We start from the raw sequence: 24,292 nt of genomic DNA, 5'->3' as shown, positions 1-24,292 counted from the left end.
GAATCTTGTCTAATACTGAAGTAGGAAGAAAGTGCTGAAATAAAGGCCAGTCCCAATTACCATAACAAGTTACAAATTGAGACGTAGACCAATGAGTCATAATAGGAGGAATAGGTTGAACGGCCAGAGAAACAAGTTGAGGACATCCTGGCACCCACGAATCAATCCAAAAAGACGTATGAACCCCATCCCCTAAAATGATACGAGAATTCTCTAGAGTTTGAGGCCAATACTTAACAATAGCCTTCCATAAACCAGAATCATTTGCGGAAGCCGAGATACTTGGAATGAGCCTTTCCTCCACCTTATACTTGCTACGAAGGAACCGAACCCATAACGAATTACGATCAGTCATGATTCGGTGACCTAGCTTCATGATAAAAGCCATATTATTCTCTTTAATTTTACGAAAACTAAGCCCCCCTACATTCTTCGGCAAACAGACTGTCTCCCAAGAAACCAGGTGAGCTTTCCTTCGTTCAGAAGTTGATCCCCAAATGAAATTCCTAGTTACACTCTCAATACGATCACACGTACCACTAGGAATAATACAAGTTTGCATAGGATATTGAGGAATTGCAGTAAGAACTGACCTAGCCAAAGTTGATCTTCCTGCCAATGAAAGAGTATGTTGATTCCAGGCATTTAAACGAGCTTGCATCCGATTTAAGATATAGCCAAACGTACTCTTTGTAACACGGCTATGACGAAGAGGAATACCCCCAAGTATTTACCCAAGTCATTTGTAGGAGAGTAGCCCATCAACTGGCTTAGATTCTGCACTCGGGTATGATTAACGTTTCTGGAGAAGAAGACTTTTGTTTTTTCCTTGCTAACCTTATCACCAGAGCACCTGCAAAAACAATCAAGAATCTTATTAATAATAACAGCTTGCCCTTCTGTGGCTTCTGTAAAGAGCAGAAGATCATCTGCAAAAAATAGATGGAAAAGCAGTGGTCCCCTTCTATTCAATCTGATAGGCTTCCAAACGTCCTCTTGAACTGCTACATTAATCAAATGAGCAAGTCTTTCCATGCAAAGGATGAAAAGATAAGGAGACAAAGGATCTCCTTGACGAAGACCTTGACTAGGAGAAAATGTCTAATTTATTTATTATGATTTATTGCTTAAGTCATTAATAAAGAGATTACTAATAATAATAATAATAATAAAGTGAACATATTATTATTTTTCCTCTATCTAAACTCGATAATAAATATAGGATTTTACAGCTCTTCTGTAGCTGCAGAAGAATTTTTTTTGCAACAACATATAGAAATGCAGGATACACTAAGAAAAAATATATCCCTTATATGGATGAGTAGGTATAATCTTTTAACCTTTATTTAGTGTCCGGATTGGACCTTCTGCGTAGGTAACAAGAATTATTTAAATTAATATTTCAGATGTTCCTTACTTGAATCTCTTGAAATAATTGATGGACTCTGGCGTGTCCCAGAGTTTGTCATGCCTTGATTGTTGCATCCGTACAATGAATTGCTGGGCTATTATGGTAACAATTCAGAAGCCTCCCTGATTTGTGCCAGCGATTTGAATTGCTGAGATTTAGAATTGAATTGAATTGAATGCATTAATTGGAACTAATTGAAATTCTTACTACCAGATGCAGGAAAATCAATCCACTTCTAGCCTCAGTAGCTAGATAATATATGATTACTGATTAGTAAGTATTTAAATAGCTGCATTTTTTAACCCCCTATGGGTCTTTGTGCAGCACTTTTTTTGATGGAACATCTCAAAAACTACTGTAAAAGATTCATCACTCATCCTAGACACGGTGAAATCTGCTGATTTTTTAGATGCTTGCTACCTATTGAAATGTGATAATGAAGTTGCTGCAACTATTGAAGAGCTAAGTATAAATGTTGGTGCTGATATACAAACATTTCTAAGAAGGTATGTTTACCAAGCTGTCCTAGCTCATTTATGTTGATGAGAATCGCAATATACAAGTGACACTTAGGTAGTATGAATTGTTTTAAGTTTGGGATATATTTTTCTTATGTTGTAGGAAAAGAATTACCTCATGTTGTAGAAATAAAAGTATAAGTGGGACCCACATGTAAGAGGAGAGAGAAAAAAAAAAGTGGTAGGACCCAACCCTTTTTGTGTGTGTAGGAGAGATGTTTATCTCATGTAAAATGAGATAAACATAACCCTTTAAGTTTTTTGTCTGTAAAATAGATTTTGTATTTTCAAGTGATTTATAATCGGAGACGGAATAAATTGAATGGGCTAGTTTTTGTCCATGGACATCTATGGAATATGGTGCTGAGAGCTAAAGCTTTATTACCAATAAATTCAGAGTATATTATCCATCTCTCCACTGAATAGGTGTGAAAGATGCACAACACTAGCCAACCACTTAAGTTTTATTACCAATTAATACTGAGAAATTTCTAGTTGTTTCCACTGAACAGATGAGACAGATGCAGAACATTTTTCTTGAAGTAAATTCAATAACCAACCACTAGAAACGATTAAACAGGAGAACAAAGCTAATTGAATTTTAAGTTTTTCTTTCAGGTTGTCTGAAAGATCTTGCCCTAGAATATTCTCCTTAAAGTACCATTTAATTATGCATCTAGTATGTTTTATATTAAAATCCTCATTTGACGTATCTGTTCCTCTTTTCCTCTTTCTGCCTTCCCTCCTTTCTATTTCTCTCTTTCCACCCTCACTGCCCATCTTCCCTTACTTCCTTCTAAGTTGCTGGTACTATTCTTGTGAAAATAGTTGCTTACTGTCAAAAAGTGTCAGGAAATGCTTAGAATAATGAGCGTGGTTATTCTTGTCCAGCTTTAATAAACAATTTTTAATTTGTGGTATTGAATAATGCTACTCTCTCTCTCTAACAAATTTTTTTTTTTTACAACTCTTCTAACTTCAACTATGTATTAGAGAAAATACAAATATTTGAGAGTGTACTTCCGATATATATATATACTTGAAGTTGTAAGAATTGTAAATAAAAAAAAATTATAAACATAACTTATCCATATATATATATATATACATATATATATATATATATATATATATATATATTTGTTTTTCTCATGTTGCACGAGAAAACAAATCCTTCCTACACATGTTATAAAAAGGTGTGCCACTCATTTTTTTGTTTTTTTTTAATATGTGGGTCTCACACTTGATGTATCTATAACATGAGATTAGAATTCTCCTACAACATAAGATTTATTTTTTTCATATATATATATAGGAAAAACATTTCTCAAGCAGCTCGAGATAAGTTTATCTCCGGCTACCTTAAAACTACGTCGTTTTATTTATTTATTTTCTTATATTAATTGATTCACATTTGAATGGTTATGATTCTCTTTTTCTCTCTCTTCCTTTATCACCATTGATCCATCTTTGTATGGTTATGATTTACTAGCTGGAGATAAGATTATTTCAAGCAGCTTGAGAAACGATAAGCCCATGTATATATAGGGTTTAGTGTGTGTCATTTAAAAGGACACAAATTGTGTCCTTTTAGTGACTTACACAGAGTATGACCAGTTATACTCTGTGTAATTCTGAAAAGTTATTTTTTTTCACTATACACGTCAGCAATATGACTGAGAAAAGAGAAAAAAGAAAAACAACTTTTCAGATTTACACAAAGTATGACCGGTCATACTTTGTGTAAATCATCTAAAAGGACACAACTTGTGTGCTTTTAAATGATAGTTTTTTTTTTCATATATATATATATATATATATAGAAACACTAATATTCTGATTTATTTTATTTTATTTTGGGGTACAATCCACCAAATTCCAAACGAAAGAAGCAAAATTGGCTGTTCTTGGATGACCAGAAGTTTATACTTATGACAACGCCTTTACTATGCTGTGGAATGTCTGATTTTGAGTCTTCTCCACATTGGCGAATATACACACAGTAATTTTTTTAATAGGTTGCTTATAGCTTTTGGTTTTCTGCAATTTTATTTGCTATTTCAATAGCAGAGAAATAGCTGGAGCAAATTTGCCGGTTAAATTTAGAAAATTGTTGTAAGAATGTGTAGCTAATGCGTCAACCCATGCCTATGTTAGAGGTAATGAGAAGCAGGTGCTGACATTTGTACGTGTGGATTGATAATTGAACATTCTTTCAAAGCCAATAAAGACGTGTGACATTGATAAAAACTATCTCAGAAAGATTTACTTTTTTTTTTAATGGAAGAGGGGGTCTATGGTTATGATTTCCAACACAATCTTTCCATGCATCTCATTTTTTTTATTAAGGGAGTAATATTTGGGTTTTTGTTATAAAAAATATTTTTTACCTCATAAACATGAGTGAATCTCGTTAATTTTTTCTTCGCAATGTTTCTCTTTCTTCTCTTCGTAACAACATACATTCACTTTCTCTTAAGTGTTACAAATTTTTTTTTGAAACAAATGCAGGAATATTTTGTTCCTTTTATTATTAATATCAGATAATGCATCAACAATGTAGTAATAATAATAGTGTTAGTTCTTTTCTTAAGGTTTTTTTAATTTCTGGGGGTATTGCTTTTGGCCCTTCAGATTATCAAAAAATAATAATAATAATTTTTTTCAATTTATGTTCACCTAAAAAAATAGCGATTTGTTTAGTATATAATGTATTTAAAAAAATAATCAAAATATAATTCAGATGAAATTATAAAATTATATTGTAAAATAAAAATAAAGAACAATAATTATATATATATATATATATATATATATATATATTTCATATGTAAAAAATAATTAACATATCATAATAAATATAATTACTTTTTTATTTAAATTATGCATTAAAAAATTAAGAATGAAATTGGTGTTTCTTATGTCCTAGGAGATAATTTTATCTCCCCCACACACACATAAAATTGTGTAAGACTCATATTTTTTTTTCTCTTTTTCACATGGGTCCTACATATTTTTATATGTGCGTAGGAGATAAAATTATCTCTTACAACAAGAGAAACATTAATTTCTTTAAAAATACATGTAAATATTGCTATAAATAAATAAGACACGATTAACTATTATAATTATTAAATTTAAAATACTATTCTCTCTGATTATATTTCATGAGAATTATATTTAATATATTTGGGAAAAATGTTTATAACCAAACAATATTTTGTCTATACAAATTTTAAAGTAAAATAAATTAATTTAAATATGCATTAGCTAGATTTATCAACTCATAATTATAGATATTTATTTTCAAACTATTCTTATAATATATGGGTAGTAGAATAACTAGCATTCATTGTATAAATATTGAGTTCGTGGTGTACTTGAAACACAATTTTTAGTATTTGCTTCCTTTTTAAAAAGAAGAAGAAGTGAGTTTCAAATGAACATATTTTTACCAAATTTTATCTAAATTGTCCCAAAAAAAATCGGATAACACAAAATGATAGTAATTCAATTGGCACCAAAAAATTAAATAGGTGAAAGTGAGAGGATATGTTCATCATCTCTAGTACCATTTATGGAAGGGATTTAAAACTTTAACGCAGAGATATGTCCCTAATAACACTAATTGTAAAGCAATGAGTTGATTGGTATATTAAAAAAATAAAATAAAAAATCCGACAACGTCATCGTTTGGAGTATATCTCGCTTGACTCTCGCTATGCATATACCGCGTCCAACAACCAACCCACGCGCGTAGACTAAAACAACATTGGCCTGAAGCTCAGTGAGAGATGGCCTCCTCTGCAAAACATGATAACCAAAGTAAGTAATCTCCTTTCTCTAAATAAAACACTCACTTTTCTCTAATCTATCCTCATTATCATACTCATAATTATCACTTGCAAAATAAATTTTTAAAAAAAAATTGTCGTTAGCCTCATATCCAGTTGATTAGCAAAGCTTAGAAAATATGTGATGATTTTTGTATAAAATTCTTGCTTTCTAAGATGTTTAACTAAAGTTCCTCAAATATTCAAGACCTTGACCTAAGTACTTTTGAGTTTGCAGGATCTGTAAAAAGAGTAGCTGTTGTTGGTGCTGGGGTAAGGTAACGTGGCTTACTTCTTGATATCTTCAATTTGGCTCTCTTCCTTTCTTTTAATATATATTCTTATTTAGTTACTGCTAATGCTTGAACTTATTTTCTGTTAATTAATTTAGCCAGACTTATAGTTTGGATAAGTAAGGTTGGCTTGGTAGCATGAAATGATGAAACCTTGTTCTTCTTGTGTTGGGATGTTTTTGAATATCACTGACATTGGTTATGGTGAATTAAAGCATTAGTAAGGGTGTTGGAAATCGACACACAAATCGAAATTAGTAAAGAGAAAGGGAAGAGAGATTTGACACAGTGATTTACCCTTACCCTGATTCACCCAATGTAGGATACGTCTAGCTTGTCTATATTATATTTGTCTCACCGTCACTCGTTACAAGTCACTCGGTTTACAAGAGAACATAAATAGGATTTAGAAAACTCTAGCAACAACTATTCATGGGTCAAAGTCCAAACTATTAAGAAAAAGAAAATTACAATAAGTCAGAAGCCACAACAATACCAAGTCATTACCCCAGTTGGTTTTCTGCTAACCCCACCAACAAGAGCTCTCATCAGTATGCCAAGTATGAGTCATACCCAACACAGGGAACTGATAGCATTGTGCCATGGATTGTGTATAGAAATGAATTTAAAAAGGAACGATGAAATGTCATTTTCATTATTGCTGTTTGGATAAAATAAGATGATTGGTTGTATCTTCTATTATATTTCACAACGGGCAATTGGGTGCTTGCATCATGCTTCTTGTTAAACATCTCAGCCATTGACATATCTGATATTTGAAATGTTCATGACATTAACTTTGGCTAACTTTGTATTTTGGTGTCAAGTGGGCTTGCTGCGGCTTACAAATTAAAATCACATGGACTGGATGTTACTGTATTTGAAGCTGAAGGAAGAGCCGGAGGGAGGTTAAGAAGTGTTTCCCAGGATGGACTAGTTTGGGATGAGGGAGCTAATACAATGGTAATTTCACTAGTTGCAAGTAATTTACAGTGCATGTAAGTAAATGCTGATGAAAAACTCGGTTCAGGGTGTGGATTGTCACAAATCTATGGAATTTGATCATATTATGTAATGACCTGTACTCAATCAAATTCCAAAGTCCAAACCATTGATTTTCTTTTTTCGTCAATAATTATTCATGTGCATTTTGTTTTAAAGAGCACCTTCACATTAGAGGAGGAGGATTTGTTTAGTCCTGGGAAAATTCCAAATAACCCACCTGATGTTTCAAATTTACTACATAAAAGTTTATTTGTAACACAGACAACCCCCCCCCCCCCCCCTCTCTCTCTCTCTCTCTCTCTCTCTCTCTTCCCCTGAATTTTGGGTTAGATTGAAAAGAAATTAAATTGTGAGTTTTAACATTCCATAGGTAGGGCTGGAAGTGAGTTGAGTTAGCTTTCAAGCTACTCATCCTTCTATTTTTTAAGGCACATGCTTCTCACATAACGTTTTACAATCTAACCCAAACTATAGGGGGTCGTGTTTCACAATAAATTTCATGTATGAAAATTGAAAATGACTTAAATATCAGGAGGGTTATTTGTAATTTACCCTTTATTCTATACATGCTTCTTTCAGAAGCTCTTGCTATTCACGTTAAGTTTTGTTCACCTTTTGCAGACTGAAAGTGAAATGGAGGTTAAAGATTTGATTGATGCTCTTGGACTTGAAGAAAAGCAACAATTTGTAAGGCTATTTTAGCTATAAAAACTTAACTCCGAGTCAATGCTTTCTCGATAAAATAAAGCCATCTTCTTTCATTTAACTTCCACTGGTGACTTCTTTCTAATTTTCTGAGCCACTACACTATTAGAGCCTTAGTTCTTTCAATTATAATTTGGATTTTGTTGTTGAAATTGAAAGTTTAAGAGTATTGGTGATTGATGTATTGGGGAATTAAATCTTTGTTTTGGTTATGATTAAAATTGAGATTCTATTTTCTGTACAGCCAATTTCACAGCACAAGCGCTATGTTGTGAAAAATGGGACACCACTTCTGGTATGTCTGGTTTATAACTTTTGTTTTTTTTTCTAAAATGTTGATTCTCTTTTTCCTTCTTTTAATTATTTGGACATTTTAAACGGGTCTTCAGATTTTGCAGCTACCTTTGTCTCACAAAAAATATAAAATGTGGTAACTTTTCAAATCAGGTACCCACAAATCCTGCTGCACTACTGAAGAGCAAACTTCTTTCTGCACAATCAAAGGTTTCTTTCTCACATGTCTGAGGATCTGCTATCTTTTTGAGCTTTTGAAATTTTCTGTCATTATCTTGCTATGTTTTCTATTAGATAATGTTACTTACACATGCTTACACTCATAGACTCCTAAGATACTCTTCTGCAATCCGTTAGTGAACATTTTGAGCCCCACTATAACTTTTTCCGAAGGTTTCAGATTCTGGACATACCTCACATTGCATGTGCAAATATCTTTTTCAATTTCTTCAGTAATTGTCAGACACGCTTTCCTTGTCTGCAAAATGTAGTTTATGGTGATAGTTTCTGTACGTAACGGGTTTAAAGTCGGAACTCAGTCTTAAGCATATGCATTTTCCAAATTGAGACTATAATATCATCTCCAATTTGCACCTCCAAAACATTGGCAACTTGCTTTCCATATACTCCATCTTTCTCCTTAACTGAAAACCCTATCATTCCAAAGCTTCTCTCCACAACTCAAGTTTAGAATTTACTTCTTTCTTCTCATCAAATAGGACTATACTGACTGCAAAAGGATGCATTGTCGCATTGGCTCTTGGATTTGCCCAGTTAGCATGTTGAATATATGTGATGCAAATCCCTTTCTTCTCTAGAGCCTTCAACAGGATTTCTCATGGTGCCTTATCCATAGGCATTTTCTAGATCAATGAAGACCATGTGTATGTCTTTTTGTTTCCTTCTATATTTTTCAATCAAACCACATATAGCCTCCCTAATTGATTTTTTGTCTTAGATTTCTCTAAATTTCTCTTCCCCAGCTTTATAATATTGCTTATGAGCTTGATCCCTCTGGTTTGCACAGATTTGTTTGTCTTTTTTATTCTTGTTTTACATGAAAAAAATTTCTTGCCCATGAATAAATCTTCTACTAAGAATATCAAACATAGGATTCTGGTATAAGATGCACTCAAAGAAGTTGATGCCAAACTTCAAAATCAGAAAATGTTCTGGACATAATTTGAATGAGTGATTTACATGGAAGGTAAACGTGAGCTTGTTTTTTCATGTTGTTTGTTCCTTTTCTTTTTTCTTTTTTTCTTTTTTAAGTTCTGTTAGTGATTGGTTACCTGTTCTAAATATAGCTAATCAAAGCTATTCATTTATCCAGCTCAAAAATGATAGTTTGCCCACTTAACTTTCTAAACTTGCAGATCCAGGTCATTTTTGAACCATTTATGTGGAAAAGAAGTGACCCCTCTAATGTGTGTGATGAAAATTCTCAGGAAAGGTGAAATAAACCTCAATAAATGGCATCAAGTTCTACTGAACCATGCTCTGTCTATTTTTTTTTCACTGTATCACAAAAGTGACATCCTTAGCATTCTTTGTTTTCTTTCTTGCAGTGTTGGCAGTTTCTTTGAACGTCATTTTGGTAAAGAGGTAACATCACATTACATTACCATCATCATTTGACATTTTTCTGCTCATGATTAACGTGTTATATGCTTACAGTGCACAGTACATACATCTTCAAGCATAGTATTTATTATTTGGATCAAAGTGTTTTAAGTCATCTTCTAACAAAATTATTTGAAGGTTGTGGACTATCTCGTTGATCCTTTTGTTGGAGGTACAAGTGCAGCAGATCCGGAATCTCTCTCTGTGAGTCAATTCTCAAAATTTGAAATATTGCTACAATATTTCATTTTTCCTGCTTTTAAATATGAATTATGAATTTTGGTTGCATTCAGACTAGATAATCATATAAGATGTTAATCATGATCTACACCAATACAGTACATCAACCTAATAGGTTAAAGAGGAAAAGGCTGTCACAATGGACTTTTTTTTAAAGGAAAAAAAAACTGTGCTTTTAGAAAATTGTATCTTGTAATCATTGTAGGTTCTCGATCAATCTTTTTATCTCTATTTTTAGGACACAGTAAATTCAAAAAGTTCATGACATCATCGTTACTGCATTGGGTCTCCATTACCCTACTGTCTTTTCTATCTCTCTAGTATGCACCCTAGTGATCATATGGGATCTAACACTATGACCTTAGGAGAGGATATGGGGCATAAAGGTCTCTCTGATAAAGAGAGAGAGAGAGAGAGATCACATGGTTGGTCCTGGTGGCATTCAAATACAAGACCAGTGTAATCACAAGCATGATAGCATGCACTTGGGCAAAGGCCCTGGCCATACAATTATTTAAATGTTTTTTATCTTGCTATTTTAAACTAGTTTTGGAGTGAGGTGAATTCTTCCTTACGGTTTTGACTTTGACCAGTTAGGTCTAACAAATACTTTCAGGTGCCCCATCTTTTGTCTTTAATTACATTCTTTCATCTATTTCGAACAGATGCGCCATTCTTTCCCAGAGTTATGGAATTTGGAGAAAAGGTATAGCTTGTAACTTTCTTGTTGTGCAATTTAATTTAGCTGATGATATTTGATTTTTTTAAATCTTAATTTTTCTCCACTTGATATCTATATAATATGAACTATGCAGTCCCCTCTTTTGTTTACTATTAGTGAATTTATTGATGTCTTATTTTTTGTTAAAGAATAAAGTAAGTATTTATGATAATATGAGACATGACAAAATTGTGTTCTTATTTACCCCAGGATCTGATGAACATGGATCATTGTATCTGACCCATTTTTGGCATATTTATTTGAAACTTGTGACTCTGTAGCTATTTCAAATAAATGTTTTTCTTATCATGTATTGTAACATTAAACTATGGCACTTGGGCTTATGCACTTGAGTAGAAATAGTTGTGTCTTGACTATTAGCTACAGCTTTTAACCTAGTGGTAGGTACTTGATCCAAACATTGTTAAAACAGTCCTATCTTTGAAACATGGGAGGCATTCTACATAACTTAGCCTTACGGCTGCAAGTGATTAAAATTTGAGTATTGGAGTTGGGGGGGAGTCTCCCTAGAAATTCAAGATATCATTTCTTTTGATAGTTGTTTGGTTAATGTGTGGTGGATACTCTATATATCTTAGGTTTGGCTCAATTATAGCTGGGGCTTTGCAATCAAACTTATTTGCCAAAAAGGACAAGACTGGAGAAACTAAGGATGCACTAAGAAAAAACAAGCAGAAGCGTGGTTCATTTTCTTTCCACGGTGGGATGCAGGTATTGAATCATTTTGCAAATATTTCTCCTCTGAGGAAAACCCTGTTCTGTGCTTGATTAGAACCATTGACCATATGAATATCATATTCATCTCCTTCATACATCTCATTTATATAATTGTATCCAGCACAGACACTGACCGATACATTGTGCAAAGAGCTTGGCAAAGATGACCTTAAATTAAATGCAAAGGTTTTGACATTAGCTTACAGTCATGATGGAAGTTCCTCGTCCCAAAATTGGTCTATTACTTGTTCTTCTAAACAAAACGCACAAGCTGTTGATGCAGTAATTATGACGGTTAGTATGGTTTTCCTTCTTTGCTCATTCCCCGAATCTAGTGTCAGAGATACTGCACATTATGCATGAACATGTTAATATGACTAAAAGGTGAACATGAAAGACTTGGCTAATATGTGTGGCGGCTAATATGTGTGTTGATGCAGGTGTGAAAGAAAGTTTGAATTTCAGGTCGTAATAAATTAGAAGAAAAAGTAGGATAAACAAAATATAAGAAAGTTTCACAGAACAAAAGACATGCATTACCGTTTCAATTGCTCTTCTTCTGTTGAGAGTTGAATTTAAAAAATAAAAATAAAAATCTCTTGATGGCTACTTGCCTGATAGCCATGAAAAAATTGGACCAAATAGACTAATGTTCTGTTGGTACCCGTATGTAATTACACGCTAATCAACACCTTATCAATTGGATAACAGAATATTAAATCTGAAGACTGCTAACAGTATATTGAAATACACCCATATCAACATTTTATTCATAATAGTGAACTCAGAATGAGTCACTCTTCCTACTTACAAGCAAATAACAACAGACTCCTACTTTTCACACAGTGAAAGGGAAATACATTGAAATGAAACGACTCCCAGACTCAATAATTATAGGCCCCAACAGCTCTGCGTTTACAGACTCCAACAAAAAGATACGCAATGCACGAATAAATGATTATTACAAACACATTTATCCAACCATAACAACTAGAATCATCTCCCCTTCTCCTAGCTCCCTTTACAAAACAAACCCGTTTGCAGAGCAGCCATTCCCCTTTCTCCAAGTTGATGAATAATTTTCTTCACACCTCATGTAAAGAACCAATTCAACCCAAAAGCTTAAGCTGTTGGGTAAGGTTACATTAATGATTTTATATATCTCAACACTTTCACCCCCAATATAACCAACTTCTGTCACGTTCCTTTGTTCCCCAATTTCCTCCTTGCCATTCAGCATCTGCCAGCTGTCCATTTCTTCCTTTTGCATAACTAATTTCATCCCCTTACTAGCTCTTTGGACCACCACTTCCTCTTCTTCATTATTGCTGCTTGGGCTTGGACCCAAATTATCTTTTTGGGTGATATGAACATCTTCCTAGGCTGTCGATTTTGCTATCACTTTATTAACTTGTTGATCAGCATTACGTTGTTGGGCTGCACTTGTATTAGCCTTCCTTCTTTCCCCAACTCCTCCTCCTTTAACAAACACCTTGTCCCCAAGGTGAAAAGAAGGGAAAATGACCTGTAGACTTTCTAGTTCCTCCCAAGAATCCTCACAGCTAGGCAGATCGACCTATCTCACCAATACTTCCATTTTTCCGTTTAACAACCTCCGAGCAGCCAAAATTTCCTGTGGCTGAACTTGCAGTTCTAGCATCTCTGTTAACCCTTTTGGCATTTCCAATATTGGTATATCCGGATGAACAACTCTCTTTAATTGTGAGACATGAAAAACAGAATGTAGCTTCGAATGTCCTGGCAGTAAAAGTTGATATACCACGGGGCCCATCTTCTTAATTATCTCAAATGGGCCATAAAACCTTGGGTTTAATTTCTGATTTAAATTTTTTTCCAGAGAACTATGTTTGTAAGGTTGCATTTTTAAGAACACTCTATCACCCACTGCAAACCCAACCTCCCTACGCCCTTTATTCACCTGATGCTTCATCCTCTCTTGAGCCATACACAGATTTTTTTCAATATCATCCAATGCTGCATCCCTTGCTTCTAGCCACCTATCAAGTGCATCTACTGTAATTCTTCCATGATTTAACTTGACTACAGTCGGGGGGGTCTCTGCCATAGATTATTTTAAAGGGGGTCATTTGCGTGGACCTATTGTATGAAGTGTTGAACCAAAACTCTGCCCAAGGAATCCATTTCACCCATCCTTGAGGGTGTCCATTAATGAAACAACGCATATAAGTCTCTAAAGTCCTATTTACCACCTCAGTTTGCCCATCTGTTTGTGGATGATAGGCGAAGCTGAACTTCAGCTGAGTACCTGCTGCCTTAAATAGCTCTCCCCAAAATTTACTAACAAATATGCGGTCCCTATCGAAACTATAGACCGTGGGAATCCATGTAGTCTTATAATTTCCTTAATGAAAAGGGCAGCAACTTGTTTAGTAGAGAAAGGGTGAACCAATGTAATAAAATGGGCATATTTTGATAAATGGTCTACTACGACCATTATCATGTCCATTCCCCCTGACTTAGGCAGTCCACCAATAAAATCTATGGAAAGGTCCTCCCACACTTGTTCTAGAATTGGTAATGGTTGTAACAGTCCCGCTGGCTGAAGACCTTGGTATTTCTGCTGTTGGCACACTCCACAAGCTCTCATTATTGATGGGCCATGGGCCTAAAAGTAGTGAATTAGTTAGTTTGTTATGGAAACTATTTTAGAATATTCCTAAAGTATAGGATAAAAGGTAGGAAGTGTGGTAGTGTGAGTATGCATGAATTGAGTATTGGCTTATTGGGAAATTGGGGATCTCTGGGAGTTGAGATTTCTAGGTTTTTTTTTTTTTGCATTTCATCTTGTAAGGAGCTTGGCTCCATTTATGTTTTCTGCAATTTCAGATTTATAAAAATAGGTTCCATCATGTTCTCTCTCTCTTTCTCACGTGAGGAAAGGTTGGTCCAAGACAATTAAAAAGAGACAATTTTGTTTAATTGGAACCTTAAAGTTCTTGTGTATTATTAACTAATATTGCTGTACTGAATCTTTGTCCTTAGCATACTTGTTCCTGCGTACTAATGTTAATGTGACATGATATTTCACGTTGCTCAAATTAATTACAATTGATATTCATGGGAGCTTTGACTAAAAGTATGGTATATCTCTGCTGGAATCCCTCTGTTGTCGGATAGTTGGGTTGAAGATTTGTTCCAGCACTTTGTTATGTACATAGGCTTATAATAATTTTCTCCACTGACTTTTAAGCAGCACTATTTAGGCAAGAAAAGGAAAATAAGTTGGATTTTTCTGTAATATTTATTTTCTTTCTCTAGAGGTGTGTTATGAACGTTTTGTTGAGTTAGTTTCTGAAGTTTTATCTCCAAGCTTACACTTTTTCTGCGTTAACATTCTCATCACTCATTGTTAGTTGCTAAATTTGATAAGTTCATCAATTTCTCACTGGGGTTTTTTTATTTTTATTTTTTATGACAGGCTCCCCTATGTAATGTTAAAGACATCAAGATCATGAAAAAAGGATCCCCCTTTCCACTTAATTTTCTTCCCGAGGTATACTATATTTCAACTTGACATGGATTTTGATTAATGTACTTCAAAATTTATTTGTTTTTGTTAGAGAATAATATAAACCATTAAAAAGCCATCATCCACCAGCTTAAGCTTTTGGGTTGAATTGGTTCTTTACATGGTATCAGAGCCTCATGTCCCGGGTTTGATCCTCACCCCCCAAGACTTTCTCTTGTGGAATTTACTTAGGTGGATCTATTCATTGTCCACCGTTCAAGCCATTAAAATAGTATAAACCATTAAAAGGCCCTCACCCACCAGCTTAAGCTTTTGGGTTGAATTGGTTCTTTACAGTTTACGTATATAAGGTGGCATCTTATGCTCTTCTTACACCGTAACTGTTTGGTCAGCGTCATCAAACAAAGCTATAGCCATGTAAAATCGGTTTGTTTGTAAATGTGAAAGGTTACCGTGCTTAAATTTGAGTTTGAGCAGCATCTAAATTTAAGAGGACATCTCCAATAAAACGAACTAATTAATTGTGCCTTTCATTAGTTCTTTTTTTCTTTTTCTTTTTTTTTAATTACAAGAGCATCTCACAAGTTACAACCCTTATTACAGGTGACGTATTTGCCACTCTCAGTCATAGTTACCACCTTTAAAAAGGAAAATGTACAGAGACCTCTGGAGGGATTTGGAGTTCTTGTTCCTTCCAAAGAGCAACAAAATGGTTTTAAAACCCTTGGTAATGCTCCCTAAGTCTATCGCTCGAAAAAACAAAAGTAGTTTAAACTATTTTCTGATGTAACCAGCTGAATTATTTTGCTCAACAGGTACACTTTTTTCCTCCATGATGTTTCCAGATCGTGCACCCAGTGATTTATATCTCTATACCACCTTCATTGGGGGAACCCGTAACAGGGAACTGGCTCAAGCTTCAACGTACTTTTACTGTAGTAATTATATATTTTGGAAAGTACCATGGGAGTATCTATTGCCACACTCCTATTCAGCTAACTTTCATCTAAAATACCCTCCTTTCTTTGTTAAGAGAAATTACATAAAAGTTAATTAAACAAGAGTGGCAATAGATGCTCTCAAAAAAACCTTGTATATTCTTCTCCTTTTGACTTGTCTTCCTGTTTTCTTTTCTTTATATCCTTTTGCTTAATAAATTTGCCTGTTTACTGCAGTGATGAGCTTAAGAAAATTGTTACTTCTGACCTGAGAAAGTTGTTGGGAGCAGAAGGGGAGCCCACATTTGTCAAGTACGTCATCAACTTACTTTCAATACTTACCCTACTTTTTTGTTCTTCTAAATTATTCTCAATGGCAGCCATTTCTATTGGAGTAAAGGCTTTCCTTTGTATGGGCATAACTATGGGTCAGTTCTTGAAGCAATTGACAAGATAGAAAAAGATCTTCCCGGATTTTTCTTTGCGGGTAACTTCTTATGCTAATGCTTTAAATACATAGCTTTAACTGGCAGACAAATTATGTTAATACAATAACATGACTTGTAGGTTTGGTAAAGAATAATGTTACCTGCTCTTTAGTTAACAAATCATTGCTTGCATTTACAAATGTATGGGTGACTCCATCTAAGTTATACATTGAAAAAGTTTAAGTGGACCCTCTTGAAGTCAGATGAATCCAATTGTGCATTCATGCAAAGTTGTGAATGCTAAATATGAGTGCATACCTCTTTTATCTAGTTCTGGAGCATATTTTCAGTATTCTTGTAGTAGGTATTCCTTTGTCATAAGTAGGAAAAAGTGGGAGTCATGACATCAACCATAAAAGGATGGGTAGAATAAATGCAAATAGATGGGTTACTTTTTTCCAACTTTAGACTATGTACTGAATCTTTAGTATTGTGAAAGTACCCAAAATATTTTTCTATTTTTGGAAGGGATAAGGTTATACAGAATATGATGAGAGCATGTACAAAACATTAATTCTAATTTTTTGTGCTACTAATGAAGTAATGATGAACTTGGTAGGTAATCACAAAGGTGGACTCTCAGTTGGCAAAACAATTGCCTCGGGTTGCAAAGCAGCTGATCTTGTAATTTCCTACCTCAACTCTGCTTCAGATAACGTAGTTTCTAATGAATGACTAGCATTGTAGATATAGGAAATGTATGCTTTCTATTTACCTGATTTGTAGTTTTCTTTAGCTCCTTGTTTCGTAAACAATGTAATAATTATTATCCTTGCACGATGCAACATTTCCCATTCTGAATTGGGAAAAGGAAGTTCATTGAAATGCAGTCATTTATAGCTGAAGGAATCTTTCTTCTGAAATAAAAAGCTGAGCCTCCTGAAAATCATGGATATATTCTTTTGATCCAAAATGTAGTTAACGCTGCTCATGGTTATCTTGTTTAGGGGATTATTTTCTGGGAGAGATTATACTTACTACTTTTTTTCTTACTACCTTTTACTTACTGTTAAATCTTAACAATTAATTTTCGTCAATCTAACGGTTATAATTTATTGAAAATTAATAATTAATTAATCAATATGACCCAATAAATTACAATTGTTAGATTGATGAAAATCAACGGTTAAGATTTAGTAGTAAGAGATAGTAAAAAAAAGAAGTAGTAACTATAATCTCCCCCTTATTTTCTTTATGAATATTTAAGGGCTTGTTTGGTTTGCGGAAAAACAAAAAAGATATTTTTGTCATCTAATTTTATTTTAGTTTTTAGATTTGAGCTATATCTTATTTTCTCGAACTCTTTTTTTTTTTTTCTTCTTAAATTTAACTTAACTACTTTGGGGGAGGTTATACTTATTTTTTTTTTATCACCTCTTACTACCAATTTTATTATCGTTGGATTAAAATACAATCAACGACTCTTATTTAATGTTATTTTGTAACCGTTGATTTAATTTTGATCCAACGATAACAAAGTTGGTAGTAAGTATAGCCTATTCCATAATTATAAATACTAATAACGTGTTGAAATAGTTCCGATTGTGTAACCTGTATTGTACAAATAGTATTTTTTTTTCAATCTATATATAGGACCCCTTCATGACGTTGAAGGCATCCTTTAATTTTCCCATCTTAAATTACCAAAAAAAGTAAAGATTTTCGTAACTAATTCTACTCTCACTCATTTCAAATAAGGATAAGAAAGAAACAAAATTTAGAAATTAAAATTATTAAAAGTGGGCTAGTGGGAGCAACTTTAATAATTTCTCAAAATTTAATGTTATTATTATATTTAAAATAATAGAAATTAATTAAGAAGAACTAAATTACAAAATTCAAAGAACATAAAAGGTAGAATCTTAATACTATCAAATGCAAATTTCTGTAGTCACTTCCCATTTCAAGGAAGCCACCATCTTCTAAGCCTTCATTATCATCCTCATTTTCAAAGTATTAAAATTGTAGATACGTTGTTGCTCTTCAAAAAATTTCATTACCACATTCTTCGCTTTCTATAACACTATCTCCCTTTTTCTTTTTTGCTATAGCTTGAAGGCATAGAAATACCTTGCTTCTTCAAATGTAAAAGGCCTCACCAGCGCTAGTTATATTACCAATAGCTCCCCAAGTCAATATATCCTCATTAAAAGGAACTATTTTTCAGCGTTTTATCATACCAATCAATTTCTCCTACCAACCATTTATTACTCTCATCGATGTCTTTTAAAGAATGAGATCGATTAAATTATGGTCGTCAAAACGCTAAGCTTGGCTATACTTAATGAAAACAATGTAGTAACTTTTGATGATCGAGCTTTCTCTTCTTGGAATAAATATATTTTGTAATTTACGATATAAAATTAGTTTCACATGAGAAACTCTAAAATAAAACCACTTCTCAACACTACTCCTTGCACCCTTCATAAAAGCCTTGAAGTTTGTATTAGAAAATGAATATCCTTTTTAAAAAGACTTTCAAGTGAGATTTGGAAGCCATGGCAGATAGAGCATAGGACTGGAGAAGCAATAAGGGTTGATGGTACTAGGCTCATTTAATGGGTGCCTAAACATACGGGGATGTGTGATCCACCTGTCGACAAAATCCTCATCATTATTATTTCGTGTTGGAAAGCTTGAACACCAAGTTTATAAGATAAAGGACATTACAATTTATAAAGTTTGTCAAAAGCGAAGGAATACATAAAGTCAAATAAAACAGTACATTGGATTCAAGCGACAGCAAATATAAAATAATATAAGACTACCACAAATAATTGACCTTAAGGCTGCATTGATTTCAAAAATTATCAAGTTATTTTTGTTGGGATTCAACATAGTGAATGTCTGGTATAAAAACAACAATGCCCCCAGTTGCATCAACTAGCTGCAGTCTTCGAGTTGATGGATAAATTGGAATATTCAAAGAAAAATCATGAGAACACTAATATCTACATACCAATAATATCAAAGATTTATGTCAAAATATGCTGTCTCGATCTTTAAAAGATCAAAGAAAATTATTGTATGTCATATAAATGATAAGCCATTGCAAAATGCAGCATTCTTGAAAATATTAAAATAGAAGATAAAGTACAGTACTGAACTGATAATCTTTAGATATCCAAGCAAAACAACACCTACATCTTCACTTGAGATGATTCTCCTACTGATCTACCATTATATCTTGCTTCACGTCATAAAATTCTGAAATGGTTGCCAATAGGTAATAATTTACAGTGATTTTCCGTTATTAGCATTCTCAGCAAGGTGTTTGTTTATACAGTGCCAGACGAAGATAGACATAGGTATTAGCTGTAAAAATATATAGTAATTTGACAATAGCTCATGAGTCCACATCTGAGCTAGCCCTTCTTCGTGGTAAAACCTTGCAACGATAGCTTATCAGAAATGGAAAGGTACAAAAGCTTCAAACAAACTAGGAACTCCCAGAACCCAAAGGAAATCGATTACATGTTTTGATCCAAAAATCTCCTAGTCAGATAAGATATCAGCAAACTTTTTACATAACCTTGAGACAGGAATACCAAGCCATTTTACAATCCCCATCATTGGTTCAACCTTAATACCTTGGAAGACTTCTTTGTTGACTCCTACTTAGTGCTCCACATAAAACATTGGATTAACAATAATATGCTAACTGCAATGGATGGACCACCAGTGATTCCAAACTACTCCCATGAAACAATAATTGATATCAATAATTAGTTTAAAAATCAGAGAGAAGCAAGATTTACTTCCACCCTGCTTTTCTTATGAATCCATTCTTACTCTAAACTGTGGCGTCTTATTGAATCCAAGGAGCATATGGCTGCTGCCATTAGGGGAGGAGCACTACTCTTAACTTCTGTGGAGATGTTCTTGGACAAGATCATTTCCCAAGTTCATGGACTCCATCCGGAGCTAGAAGCTTGACAATTCACAGCTGGAAAAGCTGAAAATAACACTGCAGAGTCATGAAGCTGTACTAAATGATGCTGAGCAGAAACAGATCACCAATCCTGCTGTCATGGAATGGCTGGATGAGCTCACACGTGTTGTCTTTGATATTGACAATTTGTTGAAAGAAATCAACCCTAAAGGCTTTGCGGTGCAAAGTGGATGCTGAGTCAAAGCTTTTCAAACCATGTTCTGGGGTAATCAATTCTAAAATGCAAACATTTTTTGAAAGATTAGAACAACTTACCTAGAATAGACACCTCCTTGGATTGAAAGATGTTTCCAGCAGTGTTTGGCATGGAACTCCTACAAGTTCTGTTGTAGATAAATTTACTATTATTGGCAAAGATGATGACAAAAGGAAACTTAAAGATTATTTGCTATCAAAAGATGCTATTGGCAATAAAATAGGAGTTATTTCCATTGTGGTCATGAGAGGACTTGGTAAAACAACTCTTGCTAAACTCCTTTACAATGATTATGATATAAAACAAAAATTTGATGTGAAAGCATGGGCATATATTTTAAAAGATTTTGATGTTTGTAGGGTTACTAAAACAACTGATACTAATGAACCGAATACTTTACAAGTGAAATTGCAGCAAAGCTCAAGCCATCTCAAAGCTACAAAATGTTACTGACCCCTCTGTTGATCAAATTTGAAGATGAAAGAATAAATTGATGACTTGGTCCTTCAATCACCAGACGAAACCATCGTGGCTAAAACAAATGAAGCCATCGTGCCTAAGTCATTGATGAGGTCATGCATTTAAAAGTTTGTTCCATCAATGACAAATTTGTCAGCAACCTTGATACTAGCTCTTCAAAGTATTCATCAAAGACTTCTTCCATAGTTTACTCATTTGTGGATTGGAGTATTAAGCCTTCTGCAATCCATAGTTGAAGTACCATCTTTTTTTTTTTCTCACTTGGTGTTCTTTGGAAAAATTGAACAATAAGCAAAGCAGTGTTTCAAATGAGCCGAAAGCTAATGATAGCTCAATAGCAGAGCTGGTTGCATTTCTGCTACTTTTGATAAATCCCAAATATTACTTTTTAATACCTTATTCCACTATACTACAACCACAGGTAACCCATCACATTTTTTCTCAATTTCTTTACCAATTACTTCTAGGTTGGACCGTTCACTGCAATCATTTGCTCCAAATGCATGTTTGGCATGTAAAGACAAGAATCTTCACTAGCTAGAGATGTCAGATGGTGGATAGGAAAGGTCTACATAGCTTTCGCAACACTTCCCATTTGCCAGAGTTAAAAACATCCTTCAGATTGGTCCAATCAACATTTCTTTCATCCCAAATGTCATCCCACACAAACAAAAAACTTTTATGGTTTGAGCTTTGTTGCAATTTCAATTGTATTCAGGTTATCAGTGTTAGTTGAAAATGGTTTTTGTTAGCCTCCAAACAACAAAATCCTTTGATTTGAAATATATGACTACGTTTTCACATCAAATTTTTGTTTTCCGTCATAATCATTGATTGTAAAAGATGTTTAGCAAGGATTATTTTATCAAGCCATCTCATGCCTACCATGAACATAACTCCAATTTTACTACCTAACAGAAAATAATCTTTTTAAGTTTCCTCTTGTTGTCATCTATCCCATAAATGGCAGATTCACCTTCACCCTACCAAAACTTGTAAGAGTTCTATAACAAACACTCATTAAACACTTCTTTCAACCCAAGAAGATGTTCATGCCGAGCAAATTATTCATCCTTTTAAATAATATTTGAATTTTAGAACTGTTCAGCCAAAATACAGTTTGAAAGGATTAAAAAAAAGTTCGGTAACCTTAGCACCGAAGGTTTGACACTCAGATTCCACTTTGGAATCTTAGTGTTGATTTCATCGAACAAATGGTCAGCATCAAAGACAGTTTTCGCGAAAGCGAGCGGTGATCTGTTCCTCTCCAGCATCATTTAATACAGCTTGCAATAGTAGCAACTCGATCTCGTGGCCTGACAAAGATCCAGTCATAGCCCCCAACAAAGTGGCAACTGCAGACAAATGACACTGACAAATTCACCCAAAAAAGAGAGAGGAAAGCCCTAGTAAGACTAAAAAGGGTCAGATCCAGAGTTTTTTAATGTATAAGAATGGAAATTATTAGAGGCTTGAGAAGAATCGAACCTAATGCGAAGTAGAAAGTCAAGATCGCGGAGAAGATCCTACAAACGACGGCAGAGACGGCGATCGACGGTGTAAATCTGTTTAACCCTTTCAGCAAGATGATGATAAAGCAGATGCCGCTGGTGACGTTGCAGTTGAGGAGCGCGAAGAGGACCTGACCTGAGTATCACGGCACAGAGAAGACCAAAGGAGAAGGCAGAAGAAGCTCTCAAACTTCTTCGGTACCTAGTTTTTTTAAGAGAGGATAGTCTATCAAGCAGTAATTAGGGTAGTTGACTCTCTTTTTGGTAACCGTTAGTTGAGTTTCTTTTAATGCGTCTAGTACTTTGTGGTGGTGAAAAAATATTTAAAAAATGAGAGACGTTATAATTATTACCTATTTCTTTTTTACTATCTCTTTAAAAATAGAAAAAAATATTTATCATTTTAAATGATATAAAATTATATTATTTTAAGAAAAATATAAATAAAAAATTTTTATTGAAAATTTAAACTAAAAAATAATCACTCATTTTTTAATTTTCATTCGTTGTGTCTACTTCTTTTTTAAAATGACATAACTTATGTCATTTAATTAATCTGTATAATCAACCGATTGTGGTAATATTGAATATTATATTATAACAAGTTTTCAATTACTTGTTGTAAATTTGTTTTAGGATAAATGTTTTGATGTTTAAAACTCTAAAAAGCTCTACAATGTCTGATTTTTTTTTTTCTCTTCGTGCTTGATGTTAGAAAGATATTTCATTGTTGGAACTTTAACATGCACTATGCAACATTTTTTTCTCGTCATGCTTTACCATATATCTCTCTTATAATCTCATCCTAACTCTTAGGAGTTTTTAAGATTTTTATATTGTAGTGTCTTTTTCTTCTTTTGGTGAGTCGATCCGCTCGAAACAAAGTTCTGCCATGGAAACTTCGTCAAAGCTCAAAAATAACAGATTTTTGAATGATTTTCATCACAAAATAACTCAGAAACAATAATCCAACGAGATTTTAATCTAAATTCATCTAAAAAATAGCAGATTTTGAAGTAATTTTTGAGAATTTTTGAAATTTTAAAATTGATTTTTCAAGCTATTGGTCATGATTTTTCTTGGTAGAAAAATGTGTGATTTTTTTATTAAAAACAAAATAAAATAATGGAAAAACAACATGAGAACAAAATCCCACAAACCACTTTTCATTTTACATGAATGAAACAAGATTTATTTAAAGAAATATTGAAACTTTCATACTATGAACCCTATGGGCCTGTTTAATATGATGTATAAGGCTTGATAGTATAAACTTATACTATACGTTATGACATTTTCAGTTATTTGATGTGACCATCGTATAGTATGAACTTATACAGAAGAACCTCTTGATACATCAAAATATTGTATAACTTTAATCAGGCCTAAGGGGGTAGGATTAGACCTGATAAAGGATTGATGTATTAATATTGTTTAAAAGTACAATTGTCAAGAACTGATATATCATTTCAACATTAATATATTAAAAAATTAATATATTAATTTTTAAAATATTAGAGGATATTATCTTATATAATACCATACCAAACACAGAATAATATTAAAATTTAATCAGGTCTTATACAATCAGGTCTTATACTATCAAGTCTTAAACTATACTATGCACCAAACATGCCCTATGTTTCATAATAATATATTCATGAACGAAATTCATTTTCTATAGAAAACGATTTCAAACAATTTTCATGTCAATGGATCACTAAAAACTTATTTTTCAAAACCCCCAAAACAATTTAAGATTTCAATGTATTGACTAAAAACAATTTGAAATTTTTTCTAAACTTTCATGTAATAAAATCTAGAAATTTAGATTC

The 24,292-nt window shown here is 33.5% G+C and overlaps 1 protein-coding gene across 2 annotated transcripts; it reads left to right on the top strand.

Moving 5' to 3' along the window:
• The first annotated feature begins 5,669 nt into the window (after positions 1–5,669).
• LOC133289097 (protoporphyrinogen oxidase 2) lies at positions 5,670–17,193 on the top strand. 2 transcript variants are annotated; one of them, XM_061486966.1, is made up of 18 exons: positions 5,670–5,754; positions 6,001–6,040; positions 6,883–7,018; positions 7,682–7,747; positions 8,010–8,060; positions 8,213–8,269; positions 9,436–9,512; positions 9,628–9,664; positions 9,821–9,886; positions 10,588–10,628; positions 11,243–11,375; positions 11,508–11,675; positions 14,842–14,916; positions 15,496–15,619; positions 15,708–15,816; positions 16,068–16,142; positions 16,211–16,317; positions 16,878–17,193. In XM_061486966.1, exons 1-18 carry the CDS (start codon positions 5,724–5,726, stop codon positions 16,991–16,993), a joined length of 1,509 nt encoding a protein of 502 aa, XP_061342950.1. In that variant the 5' UTR covers positions 5,670–5,723; the 3' UTR covers positions 16,994–17,193. The 2 variants fall into 2 exon arrangements, with proteins under 2 accessions (XP_061342950.1, XP_061342951.1); XM_061486967.1 differs by having other exon boundaries at positions 5,697–5,754; positions 6,001–6,035.
• Positions 17,194–24,292: the final 7,099 nt, after the last annotated feature.

Source organism: Gastrolobium bilobum, unplaced genomic scaffold, assembly GCF_033153095.1.
Source record: "Gastrolobium bilobum isolate Gb01-03AN ecotype WA unplaced genomic scaffold, APGP_CSIRO_Gbil_v1 utg4504, whole genome shotgun sequence".
Lineage (NCBI taxonomy): Eukaryota > Viridiplantae > Streptophyta > Magnoliopsida > Fabales > Fabaceae > Gastrolobium > Gastrolobium bilobum.
Note: the sequence above shows the minus strand (reverse complement) of the source record. Positions and strands in the feature narration are given on the sequence as shown.